Source organism: Netta rufina (assembly GCF_964035555.1).
Source record: "Netta rufina genome assembly, chromosome: 12".
In the NCBI taxonomy this organism is placed as follows: Eukaryota; Metazoa; Chordata; class Aves; order Anseriformes; family Anatidae; genus Netta; species Netta rufina.
In genome coordinates, this window is record NC_140135.1 from 5393344 (window position 1) to 5417480 (window position 24137).

Here is a 24137-nt window from a genome sequence, read left to right on the forward strand (position 1 = left end):
AGAGCATGGGGTGAGCCTTGCATCGCCTTTCCTGTGGCAGAGGCTGGTGTTCTGTTGGCCAAGGGCTTGTGTTGACCAAGAGCATGACCTTGGCCAGACAACAACGATGCCAGCAGTTTTGGGAGGCTATTAAGGGGCTTTGGTCTGTGATGTGGGCTGTACTCCTTCCACCAAACCTGGGCAGCCCATGAACGCACCTCTAAGTGCCCTCAGTGATAAGAGGCTCCTCTGGGGGAAAACAAACAAACAAACAAACAACATGGAAATTTTGGGGGTGTCAAGTGAGGCAGGGCTCTGTAGGCACCTCTGCCCCTCCTGGCTGCTGGCTGATCCGGCGGTGCAGCACCAAGCCCCCACGGCCCCGAGCGCAGGCTCCTCCCGGGGCAGAGACCTTTGAGGGCAGGCTGAGGGTTTAGGGCAGGTGGAAATCAGCAAAATGTGGGGATTTAAGCTGTTAAATCGCTTTATGAGCTCGAGAGGTTTTACAGCCACAGAGTTGGCTGTGAAACCATTCACCCAGTGGGTGCAGTCACCGGGGGCTCTGCCTAGCAGCATGGGCATGGGCTAGGTTTGGGGCAGCGCTGCTTCTCCTATGGCTGGGCTGCAGAAGATATTTCTTTCATTTAACCCCCCCCATAAGCCGTCCTCATAGGGCACTAAGGTCAAAAATACAATTTGAAGAGCTTCATCGGCTTCAGCTGTGACTGCAGACCCCCAGGCTTGCACAAGGAGCCGCAAGGCAGTGGCTGCCTTCCTCCAGCCGCCTGCGGAGGAGCATCAGGGGACCCAGGGACCCAAGGCTGCTGGGTGCCACGGGCACCTTGGATCCTGCTGGCACACGTATGTGGGCTTCCTAAAATATGGGCAGGACAGCAGAGATGTGGCAGGGATGCCCTGTGGGAAAGAGACGTAGGAGACGTCCTGTAGGAGACGTCCTGGGAATGCGTGCTGAAGAAAGGGCAGGTTGAACAGACACCTCACAACACACCAGTATATTCTCCAGCTCGTACAGGGACAGAAGTAACAGAAGCACAGACCACGAGACCTTACAACGCATTAGCCAGCACAGATTAAAAAACAGAAGGGTCAGAGGGGCATGCGGGGTGCGAAGCTATGTACAAGGCTCTCGTTTCTAACGGTGGGTGATGGGGAGGAAAATCTGACACAGCCGGGATGGAAGCAGCCTTCGGTCCTTGCTCTCACCCGAGTTAATCCTGGCCCTGCGTGCCTCCATCTCTCCATCTAGCCCGAGGGTTTTGCTGCTTGGACTGCCCGGATGGCCCAGACCTCAGGCACCAGATACAGGAGTGGAGGCGAGAGGTGCCCAAGGCACCGATGGGTCTCCTCCTGTGATTTTAAGGCAGATTTTGCAGGATGCTCCTGTCCCCGTGAGCGCACATAGCCACAGCTCTCGGGGAGGGCGGTGGAAAAGGAGGAGAGAAAAAGCTGAAAGCGGGGCTCGCTGGCCATAGTCTGGCTTTGTTTTCCTCCTCTGGAGCTGCTGGCTCTGGCACAGCCTCTGGACCTGGCGCACCAAAGGGGGAGGGGAGGGGATGGGTCTCTGGAAGGGGCAACAAGCTCCGGCTGTGGCCTGCTTTAAAAAGACGTTTATTAGCTGTAAACCTCTGTTGTGACGTATAGAAAACTGGGAAAGGAGCGGGAGGTCGATCAAGTTTGAATCCTGGTGAGAGTTTTCCTTAGAAAAAATGGTTAGAGGAAAAAAAAAAAATAAAGGCGACTTTGAAATCAAAACTGTCCCAAGAAAAAGCGTTTCTGCTAGTTAAACGCCTTCAACTAGAAGAGCTTTTTCTTTTTCCTTTACAAATGTAGTGCATCTGCAATCACTGAGAATTACAGTCTGGCTAGAAAAGGGCCTGTGCTTGGGCTTGTGGAGGATGCTGGTGGCGATCGCGTGTGCCGGCGCGTCAGATGTGTGCTTCGGAGGCAGGGCAGCCCGGCAGCAGCTCGCCGTTCACCACCGCCTCGGGGGCCAGCATCTTGTCCTTGCCGGAATCCAGGCGCTGCTTCTGCAGCATCCTCTGGTGGACCAGCGGGACGACGGAGAGCACCAAGCCGCCGACGATGGGGGGCACTCCGGCGAAGTAAAAGGCCGCGTGGTAATTCCCGAAATAATCATTGAAGTATCCTGGGGGAGAAGCATAACAGCCGTTATCCGTCTTATTTTGGCAGGACAGGACAAAGTCAGACGCATGCAAACAGTCCTGGATGCAAGCTGAGCAGGCACCCTCGGAGAATAACACATTGCTATTTATTGGCACTGGAAAAAATCCTTCCGATGCAGGATGCGGGATGCAGGATGCCCTGCGCAGCCCACAATAGACTTTTTCCATTGCTTAAGAAATTCCCTAAATTCTTTTCCCTGCTCTCCTGGCCATGAGTCATTTCTGGCCAGTTTTTATCTCGGCTTCCAACAGCAATCAGTTAATGTGGTCGCTCTGCTCTTGCTGTCCCCTGCTTTCATCAGCACGGGGAAAAGCACTGAGATACTGCAGGCTGTAGCCAGCGAGTTCAAAAGCTCTTACAACAAAACATCCCCACGGGCAAAAACAGCCACAAACATCTGCTCCCTCCCAACAGCTGGGCCCAGGTCCAGCCCGGCGGTGATACCGACCTGCTATCGGCGTGCCCGCGGTCATGGGCACGGCCATCAGCCCCATCAGGTACCCGATGGCCTGGGACGCCTGCATGGGCCCCACCAGCTCAAAGGCGATGGGGGCCATGATGGTGGTGAAGAAGCCGTCGCAGAGGCCGAGGAAGAGGCAGATGACGATGACGCCCTCGAACCCTCGGCACTGTGGGACCATCATGCACATGATGCCGAACAGCATGAAGGATGCCACCTGGGGAGACAAAATGGGCACGGCACTGGGGGACAGGATGAGTGGGGAAGGGGGGCAGGAAGCCACTCTGCACCATCCCGACGGTCACTTGAGGCTGTCTCCTCCGGGCAGGAGGAGGGAAGGCTCCCGGGCACGTAGCACGAAGACTTCAGATGGGGCAAGTCCTAACCCTTGCGTTTCTGAGATCCTCAGCTCTGCAGTCTTGAATAGGAGCAGTGAAACCAGAGCCACCTGATCACTCTACAAGACCCAGGGAGAGAGGATCCACCAAATGCTTCACTAGAAGGAGCGACAAGCCCATGGCATTGAAGACGAGGCCACCCAAGGGCAGACAAGTGTCTTTGCCCAGTGCCAGCACTGGGACCATCTCCCTGCCCCATGCCAGGGTGGCTTCTGAAGGCTACTTCAGAAGTCCTCCCGTCCTCTGGGCTCCCATCCAAGATGGCCAGACCCAGATTTTGCACTTCTTGTGCTATGAGCTGCAAGGGTGTTAGCTAATGGTCTGTAAATGATGGGCGATCTGGGGCTGATGGTTCCTAGTGGTGTTAATGATGATGTGGAGATGTTATCCCCAGCTGCAGTGGCCACAACGTACCTGCAGGTAAATCTTCTTCAGCCCCGGAATGCAGTCACCAATGCGGCCTGAAACCAAGCGCCCCAGCCCGGACATGGCTCCGAGGCAAACGGGGAGAATCCAGTCCTTTTTGGTTTCTTTAAATTCCTTCTCCACGTATTTGACCTGGGATGGACAGAAGGACATAAAGATGTGAATCCTCCGTTAATTCATCTCAGCAATGGGCAGGACTTTGCCTGCAGCAATTTCTTGGTTGCGAGGCCTTTGGTGGCTCTGTCCCCGCTGCTTCCCTCCTCTTGCCCATCTCCACCTTCCCACCATCTCCTCACCCATTCTAAAAAGCAAAGGCTCTTACCAGGTGCATATAGGGCACAAAATACCCCAGGACGGCCGTAGCGATCCCAAAGGCCCAAATCCGATAGGTCTTTCTCCGGAAAACCCTCAAGTTGAAGTACTTGCGCATCTGGGACCAGCACTGCTGCCGCAGGCTCCGGCTGCCTGGCTTCTCCTGCCCATCGTGCTGAGAGTCACAAGAAGGCGGCAGGATGGGCCGGTACGTCATGGACAGGAATATCTGGATGAGCATTAAGGCACTGAGGACTTGGAAAGTGTGCGCCAGCCCGATGGCCTTCCCCACCATCTTCAGGAAGAAGGGCAGCGGCACGGAGATGAGGCAGCTGCTGCCGGCCACGATGCCGTTGGCCAAGCCAAGGCGGCGCTTGAAGTAGTGGCCGAGGATGACCAGCGAGGGCTGGAAGGCGAAGGAGCTGCCGCAGCCGAAGAGGATGCCATAGGTGAAGTAACGGACCTCCAGAGACCTGGTGGGAAGAAGACATCAAGGTGGTCACGGCACAGGGATGGAAGGAAGCCGTGCCACCCCCTGCAAGCCCTTGAGTCAAGACCGAGGGCTCGCATGCCACCAGCGCTGCACGGACAGGCTGGCCTTGAGGAGCTTATTCCCCAGCCAAAGCGAGGATTATCCTCGTTGCACAGCTGGCACATTAAAACCTCCGGGAGAATGAAGTCTGGCTGGGGAGTGCTTTCTGCACAGAGGAGAAGGCAGCAGCCAACCTGCCTGCCTCGGGAAGCTGACCTGACTTGAATGTTTTTTTAAAGTACTCCGAGCAAGATTTTCTAAGGTAGGCAGGGGGTTATTTTTAGCTACAAATCCTTTTTTTTTTTTTTTTTTTTTTCCACTGAAACAACTAATTGAAAACATTCTGCACCCAGTGTTTCAAAGCAGAAGGCACCAACCCTGGTTATTAGGCACTTAGGGAGGGAACATCACGTTTCTGCCCAGGCTCCAGGCTCCTTAATTATGTTCTTCTTCTTTAAGCTCCTCTGGGAGCTTCAATTAGGCAGTTAATAGATCTCATTTGTACCTTACAGAGGTGGCTGTGCTTGAGCAGGGAGCGACGTAGCTGCTCTGCAGAGCAGGTGGTAAGTCTGAGAGCCTTTGGAAGCAGCCGCCTCCCAGGGGCCAGCCTGGTTTTCCCAAGAGAAGCAGCAAAGAAAGGAGCCCAAAGTCAGGCAGTGGCTGCACCCCTGAGTTCCCATCAGTTTCTGGCCAGATGGAGGATTTGGTCTCATCCCTGTGCAATACATTCGGCTGCAAAAGTCTGCCATGGGAGGAGGGTGTGGGGGAGAGGTTTGGGCAAGTGATGCTGTGTGAAGGGGGTCTTCACTCTGACACCCAGGGCTGCTCATGAGAAATACAGCGTGCTGCTCCTGGAGCAAGCGAAAAGACAGCAGCCCGGATCTAACAGAGCGGTTCAAAATTGAGCAAATGTTTACAAGCACATCATTTCTTCCATGACAAGCTCGTCTCCATAGCTGGCCAAGCAGAACGGGGAACATGAAAGCTGTACCCAGCGGCTCAAAGACAAATGGCTGTCATGAAAGGCAATTTCCAGCTACTCGAGGGCAAAGCCACATCAGAAAACCCATCCCCGGAGCCAGGCAGGCAGCTGGGCTGCCTCCGACCTCCCACGCACCAGCCCTGGCCACCTCAGCTGGGTCACACCAGCTTTGGTGCTGCAGCTAAGCTGATGTGTTGGATAAGTGGAGACAAATGCTGCCGGTCCCATCTGCTCGCTGTTGATGCTGAGACACCCCTGCATGGCTGTGCCAAAGCCAGGCTCCTTCCAGCCTTGCTTCTCATCCTGGATGTCCCACCCTGCTTGCTGGGAATGGCCCCGGATGTCCCAGCTGCTCTCCGGTGGGAACGGCAGCACCATCACCCTCGGACAAAGAGGTCTCCTGTGGGTAACGAGGTCTCCTGGGATGTCTCCCATGGATAACGAGGTCTCCTTGGAAGAGTTCTCCCATGGATAAACAGGTCTCCAGGGATGAGGTCTCCCATGGATAACGAGGTTGCCTTGGAAGAGGAGGTCTCCCATGGGTAATGATGTCTTCTAGGACTATGTCTCCCATGGATAACAAGGTCCCCATGGGTAATGAGCTCTGCTGGGAGGAGGAGACCTCCCTCCAGCAGCTGCCCCTCACTGGCACTCACCAAGAAAGGTGAACCCAGCAAGATTTCTTCCCTCCCGAGGCGCAGCGGCTCTGGGGTGGCTCAAGCTGGCCCTTCATCCTCAGCCCAACAGCAGATGTACCCACAACACCCAGCCCCATGCCCCAGAGAGTCCCCAGATTTACAGGGATGTGTCCCCGCTGTCCTGCCCCTTCCCAGGGTGGCAGGGACCCCAGGCATCCCCCATGCCCAGAGCAAGGGCACCAAGCAGGGCACAAAGGAGCCGGCGTCCCAGGGTGGGAGCAGAGAGCGGGCGGCACGCCCTCTGTGAAACTAGCCTGTTTTTGCTTTGAAAACCACTTCTTGGAGCATTTTAATTAAAACAACATTGATCTGAGCTGAATTCAAACCCACGGAAACATTTTTATTCGGACAAGCTGGGGCGAACGATGCTCTGGGGGATGCCTCACGGTGCCTTTGAGGCTCCATGTAAAAAGCCACACGTAAAGGACACCGGGGGTGACCTCGTTTTGCTCTCCTGAAGATGCAAATGTGTCGGGTCAGAAAGACTATCACATCGCATCAGGTAGACCTGCCATCAAAATGCACATCAGCGAGCGCCTGCCTGGGAACATTCACGGCGAGCCCCTCGTTCGGGTAAAGCTCATTCTGTCTCATGCCAGGAGAGCTTGAAACCACAAAATCTGCCCCAAATGGCAGCAGCTAGAGGGGCTTGTGAGGAAAAGGAGCTGGGAAGGGGCTGCCTTACTTGGTGAAGGAGCTGGAGAGGAGCCCGATGAAGGCGATGGCAGCTCCCAAGGCAGCCGTGGTCCTGCAGCCGATCCGGTCGGTGAAGATGCTCACGATAGGAGAGCAGAAGAAAATCATGCCCATGGCCAAGGAGCCGACCCATGCTAGGGAGAGAGAAGAAAGCTGAGGGCTGTGCATTGAACGAGGAGGAGGAGGAAAAAAAAACAGGGCACGGAGCCCATCGGTGTCCAGTGGTGGCCATTCGGATTTGGGGTCCTGGGTCACGGCCAGGCGTCGCGGCTACCCGGCACCGCTCCCCAGCATTTTCCAACCTCCCTCCGAGCGTGCCGGGAGGCCTCCCACCTCCTTAGCGGGGTTTTCCCACCCCTCCCTGTCCCACCAGCAACAAGATGTACCCAAACACAGCAGGCAAGGCATGTCAATTAAAGGACAGTTTTATATACAGAGCAAACGAGCAGCTGGTGATGCTGGCGTTATGGGAACCGGGTGTCAACAAGAAATGAAAAGCAGAGACGTGGCGGAGGAAGAAGGAGGGCAGAGCAGGCTGGCACAGGGGGCCCACGTCTTCCAAAAGCTGCTGGAGGTGCGTGGGTCATGCCAGGTTACGTCCCCTCCCTCCCCTGGTCGGACCCAGGAGATCCCTTCCAGGAGATCCCTACCCTCCTCCAGGGAAAATCTCCATCTGTCTGCTTTAAGAAGATTTTATTATTCACAGATTATTTCAGCCCTGCCCTCCACCTTCTCTCTTTAATGGTTTCTGTGAGTGTTTTTGGGAGGAAAGGCAGGCTTTCAAGAAAAGCAATGTGGTGAGGAAAAAATCTCAGCCTGCCTGCGCCGAGGAGGAGCACGGGGAGCATCCCGCACCCGCGACGTGTTCCCTGCTGCTTTACGCCTTTTATTTTCCTTGCACCTCCACCGAGAGCTCTGCAAACCCTCTCAGCACACAACAACAGCCATGAGATCTCTGGAAAATGGCTGGGTCCCTATTAAAAGAACCCCTCCCCGCATAAGAGGCCCCCCAAGCTCAGCCTTTCAAGGGGACCACACAGAGAAGCCCTCTCCAGCCTGGGAAGAGCTGACCCTTCCGAACTAATTGCAGGGCTCTCCAGGACCCAATTTACTCAAAACACACACAAAAAAAGAAAAGCTGAGGCCGGGCAGGAGCCCTGCTGCAGTGGGGGAGAGGGGCGGGAGGGCGGCCAAGATGGGAAGGGCTCGTTAATGTGGATAATGCGCTTCCCGAAATGTTCCTTCGGCTGCAGCCAAGGCAGTAAAACGCGAGATGGCCCCGTCATGTTTGAAGTTTGTTATTTTTGGAAATTGCTTTAAGAAACACGGAAATAAAAGCATAAAGCGAGTATTAAAATTTAAAGGGGCCAGATTCAGATCTTAATAACCCCCGAGATTTACATGCAAATAAGCAGGATCAATCTCTGGCCCAAAACACGCGCACTCACCTGCGGAGATCAAAGCGAGCCCGGGCGAGAGGCTCAGCACCGGGCGCGGAACAGCCTCCACGGATTTGTGTTCGTGAAAGGAGATAGCACTCAATTAAACCCGGTAAACAAAACAGATCCCCATGGCAAATTGCTCTACCTTTAGAGAAAGGGCTTACCACAAGCAATGAATAAAAATAGGTTTTGGTAATAACAGCAAGTTAAAATTAGCAAGAACAATAGCCCGGCTTCCAGAGGAGGCTGCAGCCTCCCCGGCACAGCCAGCCCGCGGCGAGGCCGTGGCCTCGGCACCTCGGCATGGGCAGCGGGGCTCAGTGGGGCTCCCCCCGTGCTACCAGACCAGGGCTTCTTGGTGGCACCAACCCCTTTTTGGCCCTTATCTGGAGGAACTCTACGGCTACAGCAGATCCTGAAAGAAATTACGGAGCGAGTCCAGCTCAGGATGGGGCTGGGATCCCCGTGATGTCAACATGAGCCTGATCAAGGCTTGGTGGAGGCTGGAGATGCCGTGGCACGGACCTGCCTGCCACCAGCTGAAGGGGCTCTGAGGATGGTTGGGACACACAAAGAGCCCTCCGTGGGGCTGGTGGCCCGGTGCCACCTCCCTTTGCTGGAGCAGAGGTGGTCATGGCAGCAAGACGAGGGCAAGGACCCGAGACGTGGCTCCCGAATCCCCCCCCGGTGCTGAGCTCATTGTTCCAGCCTTCACAAAAACACCATTAACAACGGTGCCGCGCGGCACTTTCGGCCGAGTCTATTTGTTCCTTTAAAAATGCCTCTCCAGGGAGACGAGAGGAAGGGACGTCGCTGGCGGCCGTGCTTCCCCGCTGACCCACATACCGCAGGCTGGGGGGATCAAGGGCCAGGAGGTGACCTCAGATCCGGCGCTGGAGGAAGTGTCTTCCCTCGCTTCCCGCGGCTTCTCCCGCTCGGCCGGGGATGGGGACGGGGATGGGAATAGGGGTGGGTATGGGCATGGCATGGGATGGGCACAGGATGGGATGGGGATGGGATGGAGATGGGCATGGGATGGAGATGGGAAGGGGTGGAGATGGGGATGGGGATGGGGTAGCGATGGGATGGGATGGGATGGGATGGGATGGGATGGGATGGGATGGGATGGGATGGGATGGGATAGGATGGGGATGGGGTAGGGATGATGTTGGGGATGAGGTTGGGGATGAGGTTGGGCATGGGGATGGGCATGGGGATGGGGACATGCTGCAGAAGGTTGCCTTTCCCAGGTGCTTGGTGTTTCTTGCAGGACAGATGGGGCTACAAAGGTGATTCTGCTACCTCTCCCCACCTGCTCCATGTCTCCAATCAATAATTTCTCTGGTCGTGCTGGGCGGAGGTGCTTGCTGGGCACAGCAAGGCAAGTGGAGCCCTGCTGGCACGGCAAAGCTCACCACGAGTCCTGAAAGGCCTTCACGGCCCCACCTGGCTCGCATTTTGGGTGGCCTGGGAGCTGCAAGCCCTCACTGCACAGCTGACAAGTGCTGCCCCGAGCATCTGCAGCTGTTTGATCCCACAGACTAATCTGCGTCATCCTCACATCCTCAAAGACGAGCCTGACACGCTCCCAGCGTCCAGCCTGGAGGGTTTGGATAAAGGCAGACATGAAGCGAGGGCTGAGGAGGCCACCACCATGGGAGGAAAGGAGGGATGCTGCGCTGAGGGGCAGCAAAGCAAAGCTGACGAGCTGCTGGGCTCCTCTGGGCACGAGGCGGTAGTGCACTGGTGGCCCCACGTGCAGATAAAGCCAGATAAACTCATTAACGGTATAGCAAGCCCCGCTTGGTACCATACCAAAAGCTCCAGAACAAAGTCCTCCTTTATCGTGGTTTTTCTTTTTTCTTTTTTCTTTTTTTTTTTTCCTGGCTTCTCTCCCTCCCTCCTTCCATGTGCAACCCGCAAACAAGCTGTAACTCGGGATGCAGGGAATTGCTCGGCCCCACAGCAACGCCTCGTGCACGCCGCGCCGCATGCAGGGGACGTTTAAGCGAGGTCCCTGCCACCCCCCTGTCCTTGCCCCGGTGGCTGCTTCGATCTCCTGCGACCACAGAGTGACAGAGAGCAGCCCGTGCGAACAAAAGTCCCGGCATTGTGGCCGTGTTAAGTGGGGATGGAGGCAGAGCTGTGGTTTGGCTTGGCAAGAAGCGGACGCAGAGGGTTTTGGGCTGGGGGGTATCTCCTCAAAGTGTACCTTGCTTCTAGGAGCCGTGCCTCGTGCCGGCCCCGAGCCATAAAGCCAGCCCTGGCTGGTGCAAGCCTCGCTGCCTCCTCCCCAGCTGCAGCAGCAGCAGGACCCCGCGCTCCCCCCGGCACACGGATCCTTGTGAAACCCACCCAAAACCAACAAACAGCATGTGCTGCGCAGATGGGAACCGCCGTGTGCTCCTCTCGGCAGGCTGGGAAGGATTTTCTGCTCCGCGTCTCCTCCTGGCTTACAATTTTTGCGAGATGATTCACCTACCACACACTGAAGCCACCAAAAACCGTAGGAGCTACAGTTGTGACAATCCTGTCCCGACGAGGGGAAAGGGATGCCTGAGACCCTGCGGGACCCCACTGCCAGCAAAACCTCCCCCCCCCGGGCCTCTCTGGCCCCTTCTGCCCAGCACTTTTATGAAAACCAGACCGGCTCCATTTTAATGGGCCGAAAATGCCCTCCTCCCGCACGCGGAGCCAATCTGTAATTAGCCTTTCATGTAGGACGATGTTTATTCCTAGCGGGGTTTGTCTTGGCACGCTCGCTCCCTCTGAAAGGCGCACACATTTCAGGACTCAAACCCTGCATTTCGTTCTCTATCTGCCTGTTAATACTCATTGTTCCCAAGCCCCTTTTCAAAGCGCACCCAAGAGGAGAAAGATCCTATTTTTTTCTGAAAAAAGCCCTCTCCAGCACCAGGCACACCAGCAGTGAGTGCAGCCACGCTCACACACACACACCGCTGCTGATGCAACCCCTCAGCGAGACCCAGGACGCCTTCCTCTCTGCTTCCCATCTTTTTATTTATGGACATAATTATTTATTCCTGACTTCGGTGCCCCTTAGATGTCCCCCCAAATCAACGCAGTGCAGGGAAGCGAGCCCCTGTGTTTATTTTGCAGCTCGTGCAGGGGGAAAGCGTGGTCCGGTGGCAGGGTTAGGGTCAGGATTTAGGGTTAGGGTTCAGGTTAGGGTCAGGGTTAGGGTTAGAGTCAGGGCCAGGCTGCTCAGCTCTCCCCAGCCCCCTGCACCCTGGCAGCTTGGGGTTTCCTCCAGGCCCCCGGCTCCTCACCACGTGTTTTTGGGGAAAAGGTCCGTGTTGCTGAGCTCAGACAAGTCCCAGAGCCAACGGCAATGATTAACTCCAGCCGGACGGCGCGGGTCAGCCGTGGCCCGGACACCAGCTGCTGCACGTCCGAAATTTTAAGCCTTTGGAAAAGCCGTGACCTGACCAAACTTCACCGGGCTGTGGCTAGGATTAACCTCTTCCTGCCCAAGGCCAGCCCCAGCCCGTGCAGCTGCTGTGCACAGGGACCATCCCCAGCGGGACCCCTCCACCTGTCCCCGTCCCACAGACGCATCCTCGCCTCCGAGCCCCCCGTGGCCACTCAGGGCTGGTGCCCGGCTCCTGGGGCACAAACCGAGAGGACAGGGGTGGCGGAGCTGCAGGAATGTGCCCACTGCTTCGCCTCCAGACCACGGTGACAGGAGGGCGTTCAGCGAGAGAGGCGGCCGCCGGTCCAAGTCCTTCAGGGCTCTGAAACGCCGTGCGGCCGCGCTTCGTCCCCACGCACGCGATGTTTCCTTTGCACAATTTGTTCCCTCAAAAATGAGAGGGCTGGGAGAGGCCGGAGAACCACGCAACAACCCAGCAGGCTCCCGGCGGGTGGGGGGCAGAGGTCCCTGAGCCCCCGCCCCCGGTTTTACCCTGCGAGGGGTAAAAAAAAGACTGGGACACCTGGGGCACAACCAGTCCTTGGTGCCCTGGGGACCCCCCTGGATCACGGCCAGTGGCCCACAGCTGTTCCATCCCTGGGAAATCTCCGTGCCCTTCCCGTGCCCCCAGCCAGCCCTGCCTGTGCCACGGTCGGGAATCCTCTGCCTCCCGCTGGGAGGATGGGCTGGAGGAAGGATGCTTTTTTCCGGACTGGAAGAGACAGAAAAGCTCTCCTCCCTGCCAGATTTCTCCCGAGCCATCTTCTGTTTCCCATTAACGGTGAGAAGAAACCCTCGGCTTCGGCCCCGCGCTCCTCCCAGTGCAGCTCCCAGGGGCGCTTGTCAACATCCCAGGAAAAAAGGCGAATTCAAACCAGCCGGGCAGAGAAAAACACCCTCCCTTTTTTCAAAGGGAAAACAAAGAGGCTGGGGAGAATAAATGGGGGCAAAACACTGGGCTTTGCACAGGCTCACAAAGATCTTTTTCCCCCCTGGTCGAGTGCTTGACAGCCTTCAACCCCCTGGAGAGCTGAGGGCAGCGATGGGACAGGAACAGCCCCAGCTTGGCATCAGCCCCCCTCCAAGGAAGAAGACTCCAAAAATCTTCTCCCAAAACACCCCTCCAATCTTCCCAGATGGAAGGAGACACCTCTCCATGTGTCCCCCCGGGGAGGGGGGGGAGGCTGATGAATAATTAAAAGCCCCTTGCCCCACTCCTCCAGCAGCTCTTGCCAAACCTCACCCCGCCGGCGATGCGCCCGCACCCCTCGACTTGCCGAGGCGATTTTCGGCTCCCGTCCTGCCTCCCAAAACACTTGCAGCCCCTCGGCTCGCCCTCGGTCCACAGCAATATCTGGTGCAGAAACACTGCTCCGGGCCCCCCCCGGCGGGGGCACCCACGCGTTGGGTGCCTCCTCCCTGCACGGAGCCGCCCTCCAGAGGAGAGCGCAGCCGAAATATTTCAGCTATGTTCCTCGTTTGCCTACACCCAGCGAGGCCCCGATTTGTCCGCCCAATAAACGACGATAGACGTGGCTGTAAATATGAAAGGGAAAGTCTAGGCGGCGGCAGCAGCTGCTGCGGGTGCTTTCCAAAGGCTCTCCCCCCCCTCCCCACCATGGCTTTTAGCTCGTTTCGCCCCTGAGCTTGGCTCGTGGTGAGATGAGGCTCGGAGAGCTCCCGGTGACGCGGGACGGCGCACGGTGATGCTGGCCACATTGGGGATCCTCCATCAGGTCTCTGCTATGGGGCTAATAGGTTAAAAGAAGAGAGGTATTAAGGGAAGGTGTTTGGGAACCATGTCCATGCTGCAAAACCACTGCTGGGTGGAAGATGTGGCCTTGAGGATGCAGCTTCCTCTGCCTGTGCTGGGCGGTTTCTGCCTTGTCCCCAGCGAGGCGATGCTGACGCCTCTGGCTCGTGCTCCTACAGCCCACTGCTGGGGAAAAAAATCCCCCGAACGACGCAAAGCTGGCGTGTTATCGCTAAACCACACAGCCAGAGGCCAAGAGGGGTAAAACTTCCCCGCGATTTTAATCTCCTGGAGTTTCCTGACATTAAAGCAGGCGTTTGAGAACACCTGGGTATCTCGGAGAAATACGACTGGGCTGCAATTACGCAAATCCGATAGCTGAAGGGAACCGAAGAGCAGCAATATATAGGGATTTTATCATTATTATTATTTTCAGCAAGGAACAGGTTATACCCCTTTGCCAATGGGGTGTTACTTTTGGCTGACCCGCTCTCCTCTGGAAGTTTTCCAGATGTGGGGACGCCTGCATCGAGGTGCAGATCCATACCCCTGTGCGTCCCGGCACACATCCCCATGGATATGGCCCTGCCCAGAGCAGGAATGGGGCCGAGGGGACGTGGGGACAGCCCGGGCAAGTCCAAGTGCCTCGGCAGCAAAGTGCCTCCAGCCGGGCGGAACGCGAGCGCGCCGGCGTGGCGTTTTGCTGCATCAAGGGCTTTTTCTTCGGTGGGAATAAATAACCGAGCAGGTCAATGAAGGGTTCCGGCAGGCACCGGGGAGGTTTTGGTCCTCCTCCAGTTCGGGTTCAAAAGCTGTAGATCCTACCTCTGCGCAGGAAAATGTCATTTTGGGGTTGGTGCAAGAAACAAAGAGCAAATTCTCCTATCCCAGCAGGTGGACGTGGGGCTGACAGTGGTGGCCAGCCATTAAGCAGCCACTCAGCTTCTTTTCCAGCCATTTATCTTCCACTTCTCCCACGGAAATCACCCCTGCCCAACCCCAACCAAAGGGAAGAGCAAAGCCCAGTGGCTTCAGCTGCGCAGAGCTGATGCTCTCCAGGATTTGGGGGCAAGGAGGGATGATGCAGGGCACCGTGGGGCTTTCCCATCCCACTGATGAAAAGCTGGGAGCGGGGAGAGGCTCTGCTCACCTTGCCAAATCCACCCAGGCCACGGCGAGCCCAAGGAGAGTGCAATGGGATGGGTGATGGGGGAGCCGGTGCTCGGGAGCCCCCCGAGCTGCTGCCGGTCCCACCGGGACGAGGGCTCGGGACCGGTCGGAGCGGCTGGGAGATTACAGGAGACATTTACAGAGCCGGGGAGAGCCTCCCCCTTCTGCCTGGATTGATGATGAGACCAATACCGGCAGCTTCTCGCTTAACCTGTTCGACCATCGGGGCCGAGCCAAAACTTTACTCATTCATAAGAAAATGTGCAAGGAGATTGACTCGTCACCAGCCCTGACGAATGGGGAAAACCACCAGCAGCCCACAGCTCGCACACCGGTGCCTTTCAAGCCCTCTATCAAGTTCCTGAATTGAAATGCTCCCAACAAAGCAGGGGAGGGAGCGATGCATGGCTGGCACACCCCTGCGAGCCGCCACCCCGGCACGGCCACCAGGAGGGAAAAAGATCCCCAAAATCCAGCCTGGGGCTAATCCTATCCAAGGTGCAGGCAGAGAGGGTTAATAGCCAACCGCAGGGTTCAGATCAGGACCCGAAGTGCCTCTACTCGCGGCTGTTTGCTTTACGGTTTGCTTGATGAACTGAAGCAGGGCAGAGTTTAATAGCTTAAAAAAAAAAAAAATCCACCGTGATTTTTTAGCTTTTGGCGATACGTGTAATTTTGTGCGATTCTCTCTTAATTAAGGCCCTCTCCCAAAACACAGCACGAAGCCAAGCAGCAGAGCTGGAAAACTGGGCCGCGAGAGGCAGGTCCCAGGGGATGGGCCGCGGCGCTGTCCCTTGTCCCCAGGTGTTCCTGAATATCACCACATCACTCGTGGTGCAGAAGGCAGGCTATAGGAGCAGATCTTCTGCTCTTGGTACCCAACACAAGCCTCAAAGACAGAAAATCTGTGGGCTGGGCAATGCAGCAGGCGATGCCCATCCTGGTGCAGGGGCACCCCCAAGCGCCGGGCCCCGCCGAGTTAATTTTGAAAAAAAAAAAAATAAATAAATAAATAAATAAATAAAAATCACACAACACAGCTGATATTTACCCCTCGGCAGCACCGTATCTCGCTAGTGCTCCGCTAATATTACACGCCGCAATTAAACGATAAAGCTCTAATTGCCTTATCTGAGGGCAGCGAGGCAGTGCTGGCCGCTGCCGCGTGTGCGCAGCCGTGGCGCTGGCAGCATCCCTGGGGGGTGGCATCGCACCGGGCATCTTAAAGCCAGATAAAAGCCCCTTCTGAGCAGGGGGGCACAGCAAGGAGGGGCTGTGAACAGCCAGGGCACGGCACGTCTGGACACGGGGCTGGGACCGTGCATTTTGGCACACTTGGCTGCAGCAGCCAAATCGTGCCGCTTGGTTTAGAGGTGCCAAGCGCCAGCACCATGGCACGCAGAGAGAAGCAGCAGAAGCAAACCTTGGTGCTTCATCCCCGCCTTCATCCCCTCTGAAAGAGCCCTGCAGAGCTGCACCATCCTTTCCCTAAAGGTCATCCCCGTTTATTTAAGTTTCCAGGTTTGGTGTCACCTGAATCCTGACTTGCCATTTTTCACCCCTTTCCCCACTCGCTCCCGGCACCCACCCAGACCCCATGAGCAGCCCCAAAAGCCAGCGGGGGCCCTGTGCCCACCTCGCAGGGCTGGGTGCTGCTGGGGCCCAGCCACAAGAAAGGCCGATGCAAATCGCATCGTTAGCATTCTTTCCGTTTTAATAACCCAAGGTGTTACCAGCAACAGTGTTGCTGATTTTTATCTCCGCAGCGCCCTTTTAAGAGCTCCAATTTGTTTTTCTTGGAGATCTCGTTTTGTTTTATTAAAGCTGACACCGAGAGGGAAAGGAGACATTCTGGGCCCAGAACAAAAATATCCCGTTTAAATACCACGTATTATTTTCTTGGAAACACTTCTCCTTTGACTTTAATTAAGCTCTCCCCGGGCTGGCGAGCTTGGCGTGCCTGGCTTTACAACCAGCTTAATCCCCGGGCAGCCCCCCACCCCCTAGAGCTCCCTGCTTCCATTGTTTACATAAACCTCAAGAAATAAACGTGTTTTTGCTAAAATACACGGATTAATAGCTGGCTCGAGGTCAAGGACGCCTTGACGTGGCCTCTTCGCCACCGGCCCACCCGTGGAGCAAGCGCGCAGCCCTGGACGCCCCGCTGCCTCCTCACTCGTGGCTCTGCCGTAGCCAAAAAAGCAGCTTTTCTGGCTTTGGGATTTTTTGGGGGGGGTTCTAGGAAGGGATGGGGAGAGCTCTGCCTGGTGCCAGGCCACGATAAAGGGCGGACGGTGCCCAAGTGCGACGTGTTGCTGCCGGGCTCATGCAAGCGGCGATTGCAAAGCAAAAGCGCTCCCGAGTTGGGAAATCCCAGGAGGGAGCTTGTCCGGGCACCGTGGCGTGCATGCCCATTAGGTAATTACCGTCAATCTTTAATCACGGGCGGTTTTCTCTGCCGGACCCGAGGCTGGGGGTACAGCGGGAGCTGCCGATACGTTCGGTTTGCTCCAGCATCGTTCAGCCAGCCCCAGCGCCCGCTCGCCGCAGCCCCGCCGAGGGTTTATGGAAACCCGCCCGCCCAAACGCCCGGCAAGTACCAACATCCCCCCGGGAGGGAAGGATTTCACCTCCCTTCCACGTGCAGGAGCTGCCGGCACGGAGATTAAGGCCAAGAGCCTGAAACAAAAGCTTTGTTTTGGTGCCCGGCACGACATGTCCAGAAAATTACGAAAAAAAAAAAAAAAAAAAAAAAAAAAAAGGAGGGGATTTTGGGGACGCTGCTTGCCGGGGGCCATGTGCTTCATTCCCAGGGGACCATGGGGGTGCCCTGGCTGGGGTCCCCCTGCAGCGCTGCACCAGGCAGACCCCAGCAAGTTGGCCCATGCAAGGCTGCCGGCCCTGGGTGATGCTGTCCCCAGCAGGTCTCTGGGAAAGGAGGAAACAACCCCTCTGAGCTGCTACATCCAAACCCAGAGCCAAAATGAAACAGAAAGAGGGGAGAAACGGGGTCCCGTGACACCAAGGCGTGCTGTTGCCATCCCTTGCGACCTGCTCCGCTGTGGGTTTGCAGACCCAATGTCCCAGGGCAGCGTTTCCCAAAGCTCCAGGCACCGTCCCCATCTTGAGGTGAGGTGTCCACGCTGGGACACGGTGCCAGGAGCTGCTCTGATGGCCACCAGAGCATCACGGCGCCGTCCTCTGCCGCTCCCGTGCCCGCCCGGGTGGCTGCTGCCCAAAACGAGCCCCAGCGGGGTAAAACTCTCACCCAAACACAACCACGACCTGATGGTGTCCTGCAAAGAGAGGGCGCACGGTGAGACTTCACCCCTAAATCACGCGTGGGGGGGTCTTTGGGTTAAACCCCCAAAAACCCAGAGGCCTGACGACGAGCCAGCCTGCTCCGCGGGGAGCTGCTGCCCGCGGTCCGTGCCCGGCAGCCGGCAGGACCAGTTGTGCGAGGCGCCGGGGGAAGAAGAAGCGATCCCGAAGCGCTCGCACACGAAAAGCGTGTTGCAGCAATGCCGGGTGCACGTCACGGGCGTTTTGCAACCGCCCCGACTGCCTTTGGGCTGGATGCACGGAAATAGCCCGGCGTGAACCGAGCTGCTGCCGCGGTGCCGCTGCCCGCCGGCGATGCCCAGCCCAGTGCATGCCCCGCTGGGCAGGGATGGGTGCCAAGAGCAGCATCGCCTTCCCCGGGAGCGGGGAGCGATCAATCCTTCGAGGAAGAGGAGGAGAAAAGAGCAGCAAGCAGCGAATGCCGCGGTGGGGGCAGCTCGGCTGCAGGTGTTGCAGCAGCACGTGGCTGCTGGAGCACTCGGCTCCGAGAGAAACCCCTCTGGGCACGCTGGTTCCTGGGGGACGCCGCTTTGGGAGCCCCCCCTATGGGGTCGTGGTGAGACCCTGTGCCCCCCAGCACCCACCCCGGCCCTGCGCATCGCCTCCTCCCCAGCCGTCTGACACTCGAGCCGCTGACATTAGCTGAGCACCCGCTTTGGCAGAGCTCCCGAGGAGTCACCCGGAGGAGACAAAAAAAAAAAAAAAAAAAAAAAAAAAGCAAAAGGTTACCCGGCGCCTGGTGCTGACGGATCCCAATCCCCTGAAACAAACAGCCCCGGGTGCTGCGGCTCCCTCTGGGATTAGCTCCCCGTTAGCTGCTGCCCCCCGTGCCCCCGCAGGAATTTCCCCTTGGCTGCTGCAGGTCACAAAACCAGCCTCCAGGCGTTCCCCCAGCACAGCCGGGTGGAAATCCAGGCTTGCCCTTCGTCCCAAGCACCCTGAGGTGCCCAGGAGGGGTCCGTCAGCCCCCGTTTCATCCCCACCAGCTCTGGTGGTCTCCTTCGCACCAAGTGGGGGGGCCAGGAGCACCTCTCCTACCGGGGTGCTCAGGCTGGGGAAAAAGGGGGCTCGATGGGGTCTTATCATTGTCCCTGAGTTACAGAAGCACAACAGAGACTGGAGAACTCCCTTGGCTGGCTGCTGGAGGATGAGGGTGAGGTTTGGAGACCCGGATGAGGTTTGGAGGCCACGGGTGAGGTCTGGAGACTCGGGAAGCCCCCAGCATGTTCTGGGTGTGTGTGGCAAGTGACGGCCACCAACAGTTAATAATAAAAGTGCCAAATTGTGCAGATTTGGGTAAGGAGGCAACGGCCCAAGTGCCATCTTCAGGAGCCCTCCCAGGAGCCAGCACCCATCACGGGTCTCTGACGCATCTCCCAGTGTGTAAGCACGGGTAAGGCTGCCGGCCCTGACCCCAAAGCCCGGAGCAAACACCTGGGGAAGATGCCTTTTGCAGCAGCGGGCTAAATAAAGTGCACTTTGGTGGCGGCCGCTCCCATCCAGCCTCCTCCAGGCTGCGGAGCACTGCTAAAATTAATTAGGACCGCTTCCAAGAGCTACCTCCTGTGATTTACTCTCCCCGGGGTTTCCCTCGTGGAGGCGGCTCCAGCAGCGCTCACTGGCCCTGGGGCTCCTCGAGCCCCAGAGGAGGCCGTGCTGGTTCCTCCTCCCGCTCCCTCCTTATTTCAGCTTTATTTTGTCACGAAACGAGCTCACGCCTTCTCACCGAGCCTCCTCGCTCCACTACGGCTTCAAACCAGCCCCTTCCAGCCGGGCTCGCCCCCCCTGGGGACACAAAACGGGGCGTCCCCCAAGCAATTCCCCGTGAAACCGGTTGGGAAGCCGGGTAACGAAGATGACACCCGGCCAAACCTGGCTGGCATCGGCGAGACCGAGGAGCCGAGGGCTCCGGCAGCCTCTGCTCCCCGGCTGGGGCCGGGCTAAAGGGGGGAAAGCTGCTCCCCCCGTCCCCACGCACGCACGGGCAGGAGGAGGAGGCTGCAGGACGCACAGCCGCACGCGCAGGGGCTGCGGCCGAGCCCGAGCAGCTCCTCCGAGCGCCCGCAGCTCCCATTTTGAGCAATCGGAGCACGAAAGATTAAGCAAAAAGGGGAGTTAATCTGTAGCTCGGGTATTGACACGACGCGGAGGAGGGGAGAAAAAGGAGATCGATGAAAATGTTAGCGGGGAAAAAAAAAAATAAATCCGCGTGAGCCCATCTCAGGTGCCTGACCCCAAAATTAGCGGGGGGAAAAAAATATATAAATCAGTGTAATCCTCTCCAGACCCCAAAGCTGCCTTGGTGCCTTCAGTGCCCGGGCTGGGGCCGGCGAGCACCGCAGGGCACCCAGCAAACGCCCTCAGACATCACCCAGCACCTCTCCGCAGAGGAGAACGGGCTTTTTCCTGGCTCATGTGCAAGGTTGTTGTTGTGTTGTTTTTCAATCCCAGTGTCAGCGAGCCCTCTGCCTCCCCCCAAAAGGAAAACAAAGCCGAAAGCACAGAGTGTGCCTTGCAAAAGTCCCGGCTGGGGCTTCACGCTGCGAAGGGGCACGGCGGTGGTCGCGGCCGCTGCGTGTTTACAGACACCTCGCGGTTATACTCCTTCAAACAAAGCAGCGTATGCATTCAATGCATTGTTGGGAGAGGGTTTGTTTTCACAGCCTGACCCGAAATCTGAACTCCGTGGATCCTGCGTCTCTCAAGATCAAACGCGAGAAAACGTGACCAATGCAAACAAGGAATAAACCTTGATAATTATAGCCGTGCGCTGGGGCGGCTATTGTTTGGTTCAGACTAGTACCCGCTTCAGCATAAACATAACCCTATTTTTAAAGGGATGCTGGCTGGCCTGCGGCGGGGCTCTCCCTGAGCTCCCTCTTGGGCACAAACCCACCTGCTCGGGAGGGGAGAGGGGCTCTGGGGACGCAGCCCCCGGGGGCTGAAGGACAAAGCGAGGCGCTCGGGGCCGTGCTGGGTGTCGGGGCGGGATGGGGCCGGCGGGTCCCCATCACGTCCCCCAGTTCTGCAAGGGGGACCCCTGGAGCTCGGCCACCGCTTCCAGCCATCGGGAGCAGATGGATGCTGGGGAACAGACAGACAGACAGACAGACAGACAGCACCGGTCTTTTCAGGAAGGCCGTATCACTTCAGAGCTTGGAAAGGAGCTACAACACTTTTCCTGATTATGTTTGCACGCAAACGACCGCCGCGGGGAAATTATGCAACCCTGTGCAGGGAGGGACAGCGGCGGGGGGAGGAAGGGCTCGGGGGGCCCTGCTCCGTGCCCCCCAGCCCCACGGACCCCCCAGCCCCACAGATTTACCCCAAAACCCGCGGCACGACGAGGTGGGACCCGCCGGCCCTGCGCAGACCCCGCCGCACCGAGGTTATCAGCGGCCTCTTCGTTAGGCGCCCAGACCTGAATGCATATTCGTCACCCAGGCAATTTAATTACCGAGCCTGGGTTCACCTCGCACGCCCACACGCCTTTCTTTTTCGAGGCCTCCGTGCGGTCATAGCCATAAATAAATAGATCTCGGGAGCAGGAGGCAGATGCTGTCTCCTCCGAACCCCGTCTTGGGCATGCAGCTGTGAAACCACCAGAACTCGCAGTATTTCATTTCTTTTGTTCCAACTTCTGCAGCTCTCTGCCTCAGGCTCTCCAGATAGGATCACGGGGAGCAGGAAACAGCGCGCTGCACGATGAGCTTCCCGGGGATGGCACGCACAAGGCGCAGGCACACACACACACACACACACACACACACACACACGGACATCAATCACGGTAATTACAATCGTCCACACGTTCCCAGCTCCCTGCCACACCGCCGCTGCCCGTCGTCTCTCTGGTAACAGCACCACGGGGTTAATTCTGCATCCCCGGGGTTCATTCTGCATCCCCGGGTGCAGCCCAGCATTGCTTTCCTCCTTGTGTGCCCAAGGCTGGGGTCACCGGTGCGCGGGGCGGCTTGGGCAACGGTGGTGCCCAAAATTCAAGTTTGAGCCCCTTGACATCCCCTGGATAGCCCTAGCCTCATCCAGAGCGATGGCAAAACCCCGGGCACTTGTCCCTACCCAGCAAGCTGGGCCACGGTGCCCACCACGGGGACGGAGGTGACCTGCTCCTGGAGGATGCCGAGCCCCGGGACGAGGCAGGCGCCCCTCGGGGACCCCTGGCCTGCCGCCCTGCAGCCGGGGTCCCTCTGCCAACTCCACTGGAGCAGCAGAGACATCAAAATGAGACACATCCCCGAGCACAGCGGTAACACGAGCTGGTTTCTGGTCCCACCAAAAGGCACCGTTTGGGGACGAGGCCCCGTGGCAGCGCTTCGGGACCCGCACACAGCGGGTGGCCGCGGCTTCGAGGAAGCGTGGCTGCCGGGCAGATGCTCTCCCACCCCGATCCCGATCCCGGAGATAGGGCAGGCAGGCAGCCCAGAAAACCCACACCGAGGAGCAAGAGGCAAACCCAACAAGCGGGCGGCCGGCACACGCCGCCTGCTCCTCACCCCAAAACGTGGGGCGGGCGGGCGGGACGGGGTGCGGGCACGCTTTTCGGATGAATTACTTTTAATTGAGTACGTAGTAGCTTAGAAACACATGACAGTGCCGGAGATAAATATAGCAAGGAGGGCAGGGATGGCGGGGGCAGGGAGCAAGCACAGTTCAATGCCTCCAGCCGAGGCTCCGGGGGGGCCGGGATGGGAAAGGGGTCGGGCAGGGGGTCGGGAAGGGGGTCCCGTACCTGTTTTAAACTCCAGCGCGGGGTCGTTCTCGCCCTCGCCCAGGTCGCTCTGCAGCATGGTGTAGATGATCCCGAAGGAGTTGTGGATGCCGAAGATGGAGCCGTTGCACCAAGCGGCGGCGAAGACCACGACCCAGCCGAAGCCTCCCTCGGGGGGCTGGAAGGGCGCGGCGGCCCCGCTCCCGGCCCCGTTCCCGTTCCCGTTCCCATTCCCGGTCCTATTCCCGGTCCCGGTCCCGTTCCCTTCCCCGGTCCCGGTCCCGCTGCCGGTGCCGTTCCCGGTGCCGGTGCCCGGTTCCCCCTCTCCGCCCGCCGCCCCTCGCTGCGCCATCGCGGCCGCGCTCCGGCCGCCGCCCGCCGCCCGCCTGCCCCGCAGCCGGTCCCAAATGCCCGCCGGCCCCCCCGGCCGGCCCCCCCCGCCCGCCCCCTCCTGCCGCAGCCTCCCTCCCCGCCTCCCCTCCTCCGCCGCCTCCATCCTCCTCCTCCTCCTCCATCGCCCCAACCCCGGCCCCTACCTGCGCTCCCCCCCCCGCCCCTCTCTCTCTCTCCCCTACGCGCCCCCCGCCCGGCCCTTTTCTGCCCCCCCCGGCCCACCCCAAAACCCCCCCAGCCCTCCCCGGCCGGGGTCCCCGAGGGGCTCAGGGGTGGCCCCGGGTCCCGCCGCCGCCCCGCATCGCCCAGCGCCGCCGCCACCGCATCCTGCGGCGGGCACAGCCCCGGGGCGGGCCCCCGCCAGCGCCGCCCCCCAGCCCTCCCCTGAAGTGGGGCAGCACCGGGAGGGTGTTGTGTTGTGGGTTTTGTTGGTTTTGTTTTTTTTTGGGGTGGTGGGAGAGGAATAAAGGATCCGGGGGGGAGCCCCTCGCCCGGCAGGTGAAGGCGGCTCAGGGGGCTGGGAGATCCGGGGCGGCCTCGAGGGGCTGGGGGGGTCCCCAAAAAGCCGGCGGCTCTTTGGCTGTGCGCCCCCCAATCCCCACCCGCCGCCCTGTTTTTACGCAGGGGATTTTTCTTTCTCATTTACGCCCCCGATTTACTCCAGCGCGGCGGGATTGCGCCCCCAGCAGCGCCACCCGGCCCCGCCGCCGGAGGAATTGCAGATTTTATTCCCCTTCCTCCGCCGCAGTCTCCTCCCCGGATCCCCGGCTCGGCAGCGGCAGGATGGGAGCATCTTCCACTGCCCCCTGCCGACGCTCGCAGCCGCAGCTCCCAGGTCTCAGCCCCGCAGGGGGGCTCCGGGCTTGCCCCTTCGCCCCCCCCGGTAGATTGGGGCTGAAACCCAAGGGAAAATCGGGGAGCCCTTCCCCACCGCACGCGGCATCCCGATGGGATTTCTCCCCCACCCGTGGTCCCAGTGTCCTGCCCACCTCGTGCTGAGCCTGGGGGGAGGCCAAATGGAGCCGTGGGGGGGGGCACAGGGGTCGGTGGCTCCAATAAAAAGCAGTCGGTGGCTCCAAAAAAAAAAAAGCAGCAGGAAAGGGAATATCTCACCAAAACACCCCGGGAATCGTATCAGAGGGATGCACCTTTGGAAAAGAAGAGGAGTTAGCAGCAGGCTGAGACCT

The 24137-nt window shown here is 58.6% G+C and overlaps 1 protein-coding gene across 1 annotated transcript; it reads right to left on the reverse strand.

Moving 5' to 3' along the window:
- Nucleotides 1-964: 964 nt before the first annotated feature.
- On the reverse strand, nucleotides 965-22918 carry SLC16A2 (solute carrier family 16 member 2). Its single transcript, XM_084294358.1, has 6 exons — nucleotides 22579-22918; nucleotides 6678-6822; nucleotides 3791-4253; nucleotides 3457-3600; nucleotides 2633-2861; nucleotides 965-2146 (listed from the first exon to the last, which is right to left on the reverse strand). The coding sequence occupies exons 1-6, from the start codon at nucleotides 22907-22909 to the stop codon at nucleotides 1926-1928; spliced, it is 1533 nt and encodes a 510-aa protein (XP_084150484.1). The 5' UTR covers nucleotides 22910-22918; the 3' UTR covers nucleotides 965-1925.
- Nucleotides 22919-24137: the final 1219 nt, after the last annotated feature.

Excerpts from the sequence above, each read along its gene's own strand:
- SLC16A2 (XM_084294358.1), bottom strand. The coding sequence starts at position 22,909 with ATGGCGCAGCGAGGGGCGGCGGGCGGAGAGGGGGAACCGGGCACCGGC. Across the intron at positions 2,862-3,456 it reads TGAAGAAGATTTACCTGCAG|GTGGCATCCTTCATGCTGTT; the intron begins GTACGTTGTGGC and ends TTGTCTCCCCAG. Across the intron at positions 2,147-2,632 it reads CGCGGGCACGCCGATAGCAG|GATACTTCAATGATTATTTC; the intron begins GTCGGTATCACC and ends CTTCTCCCCCAG.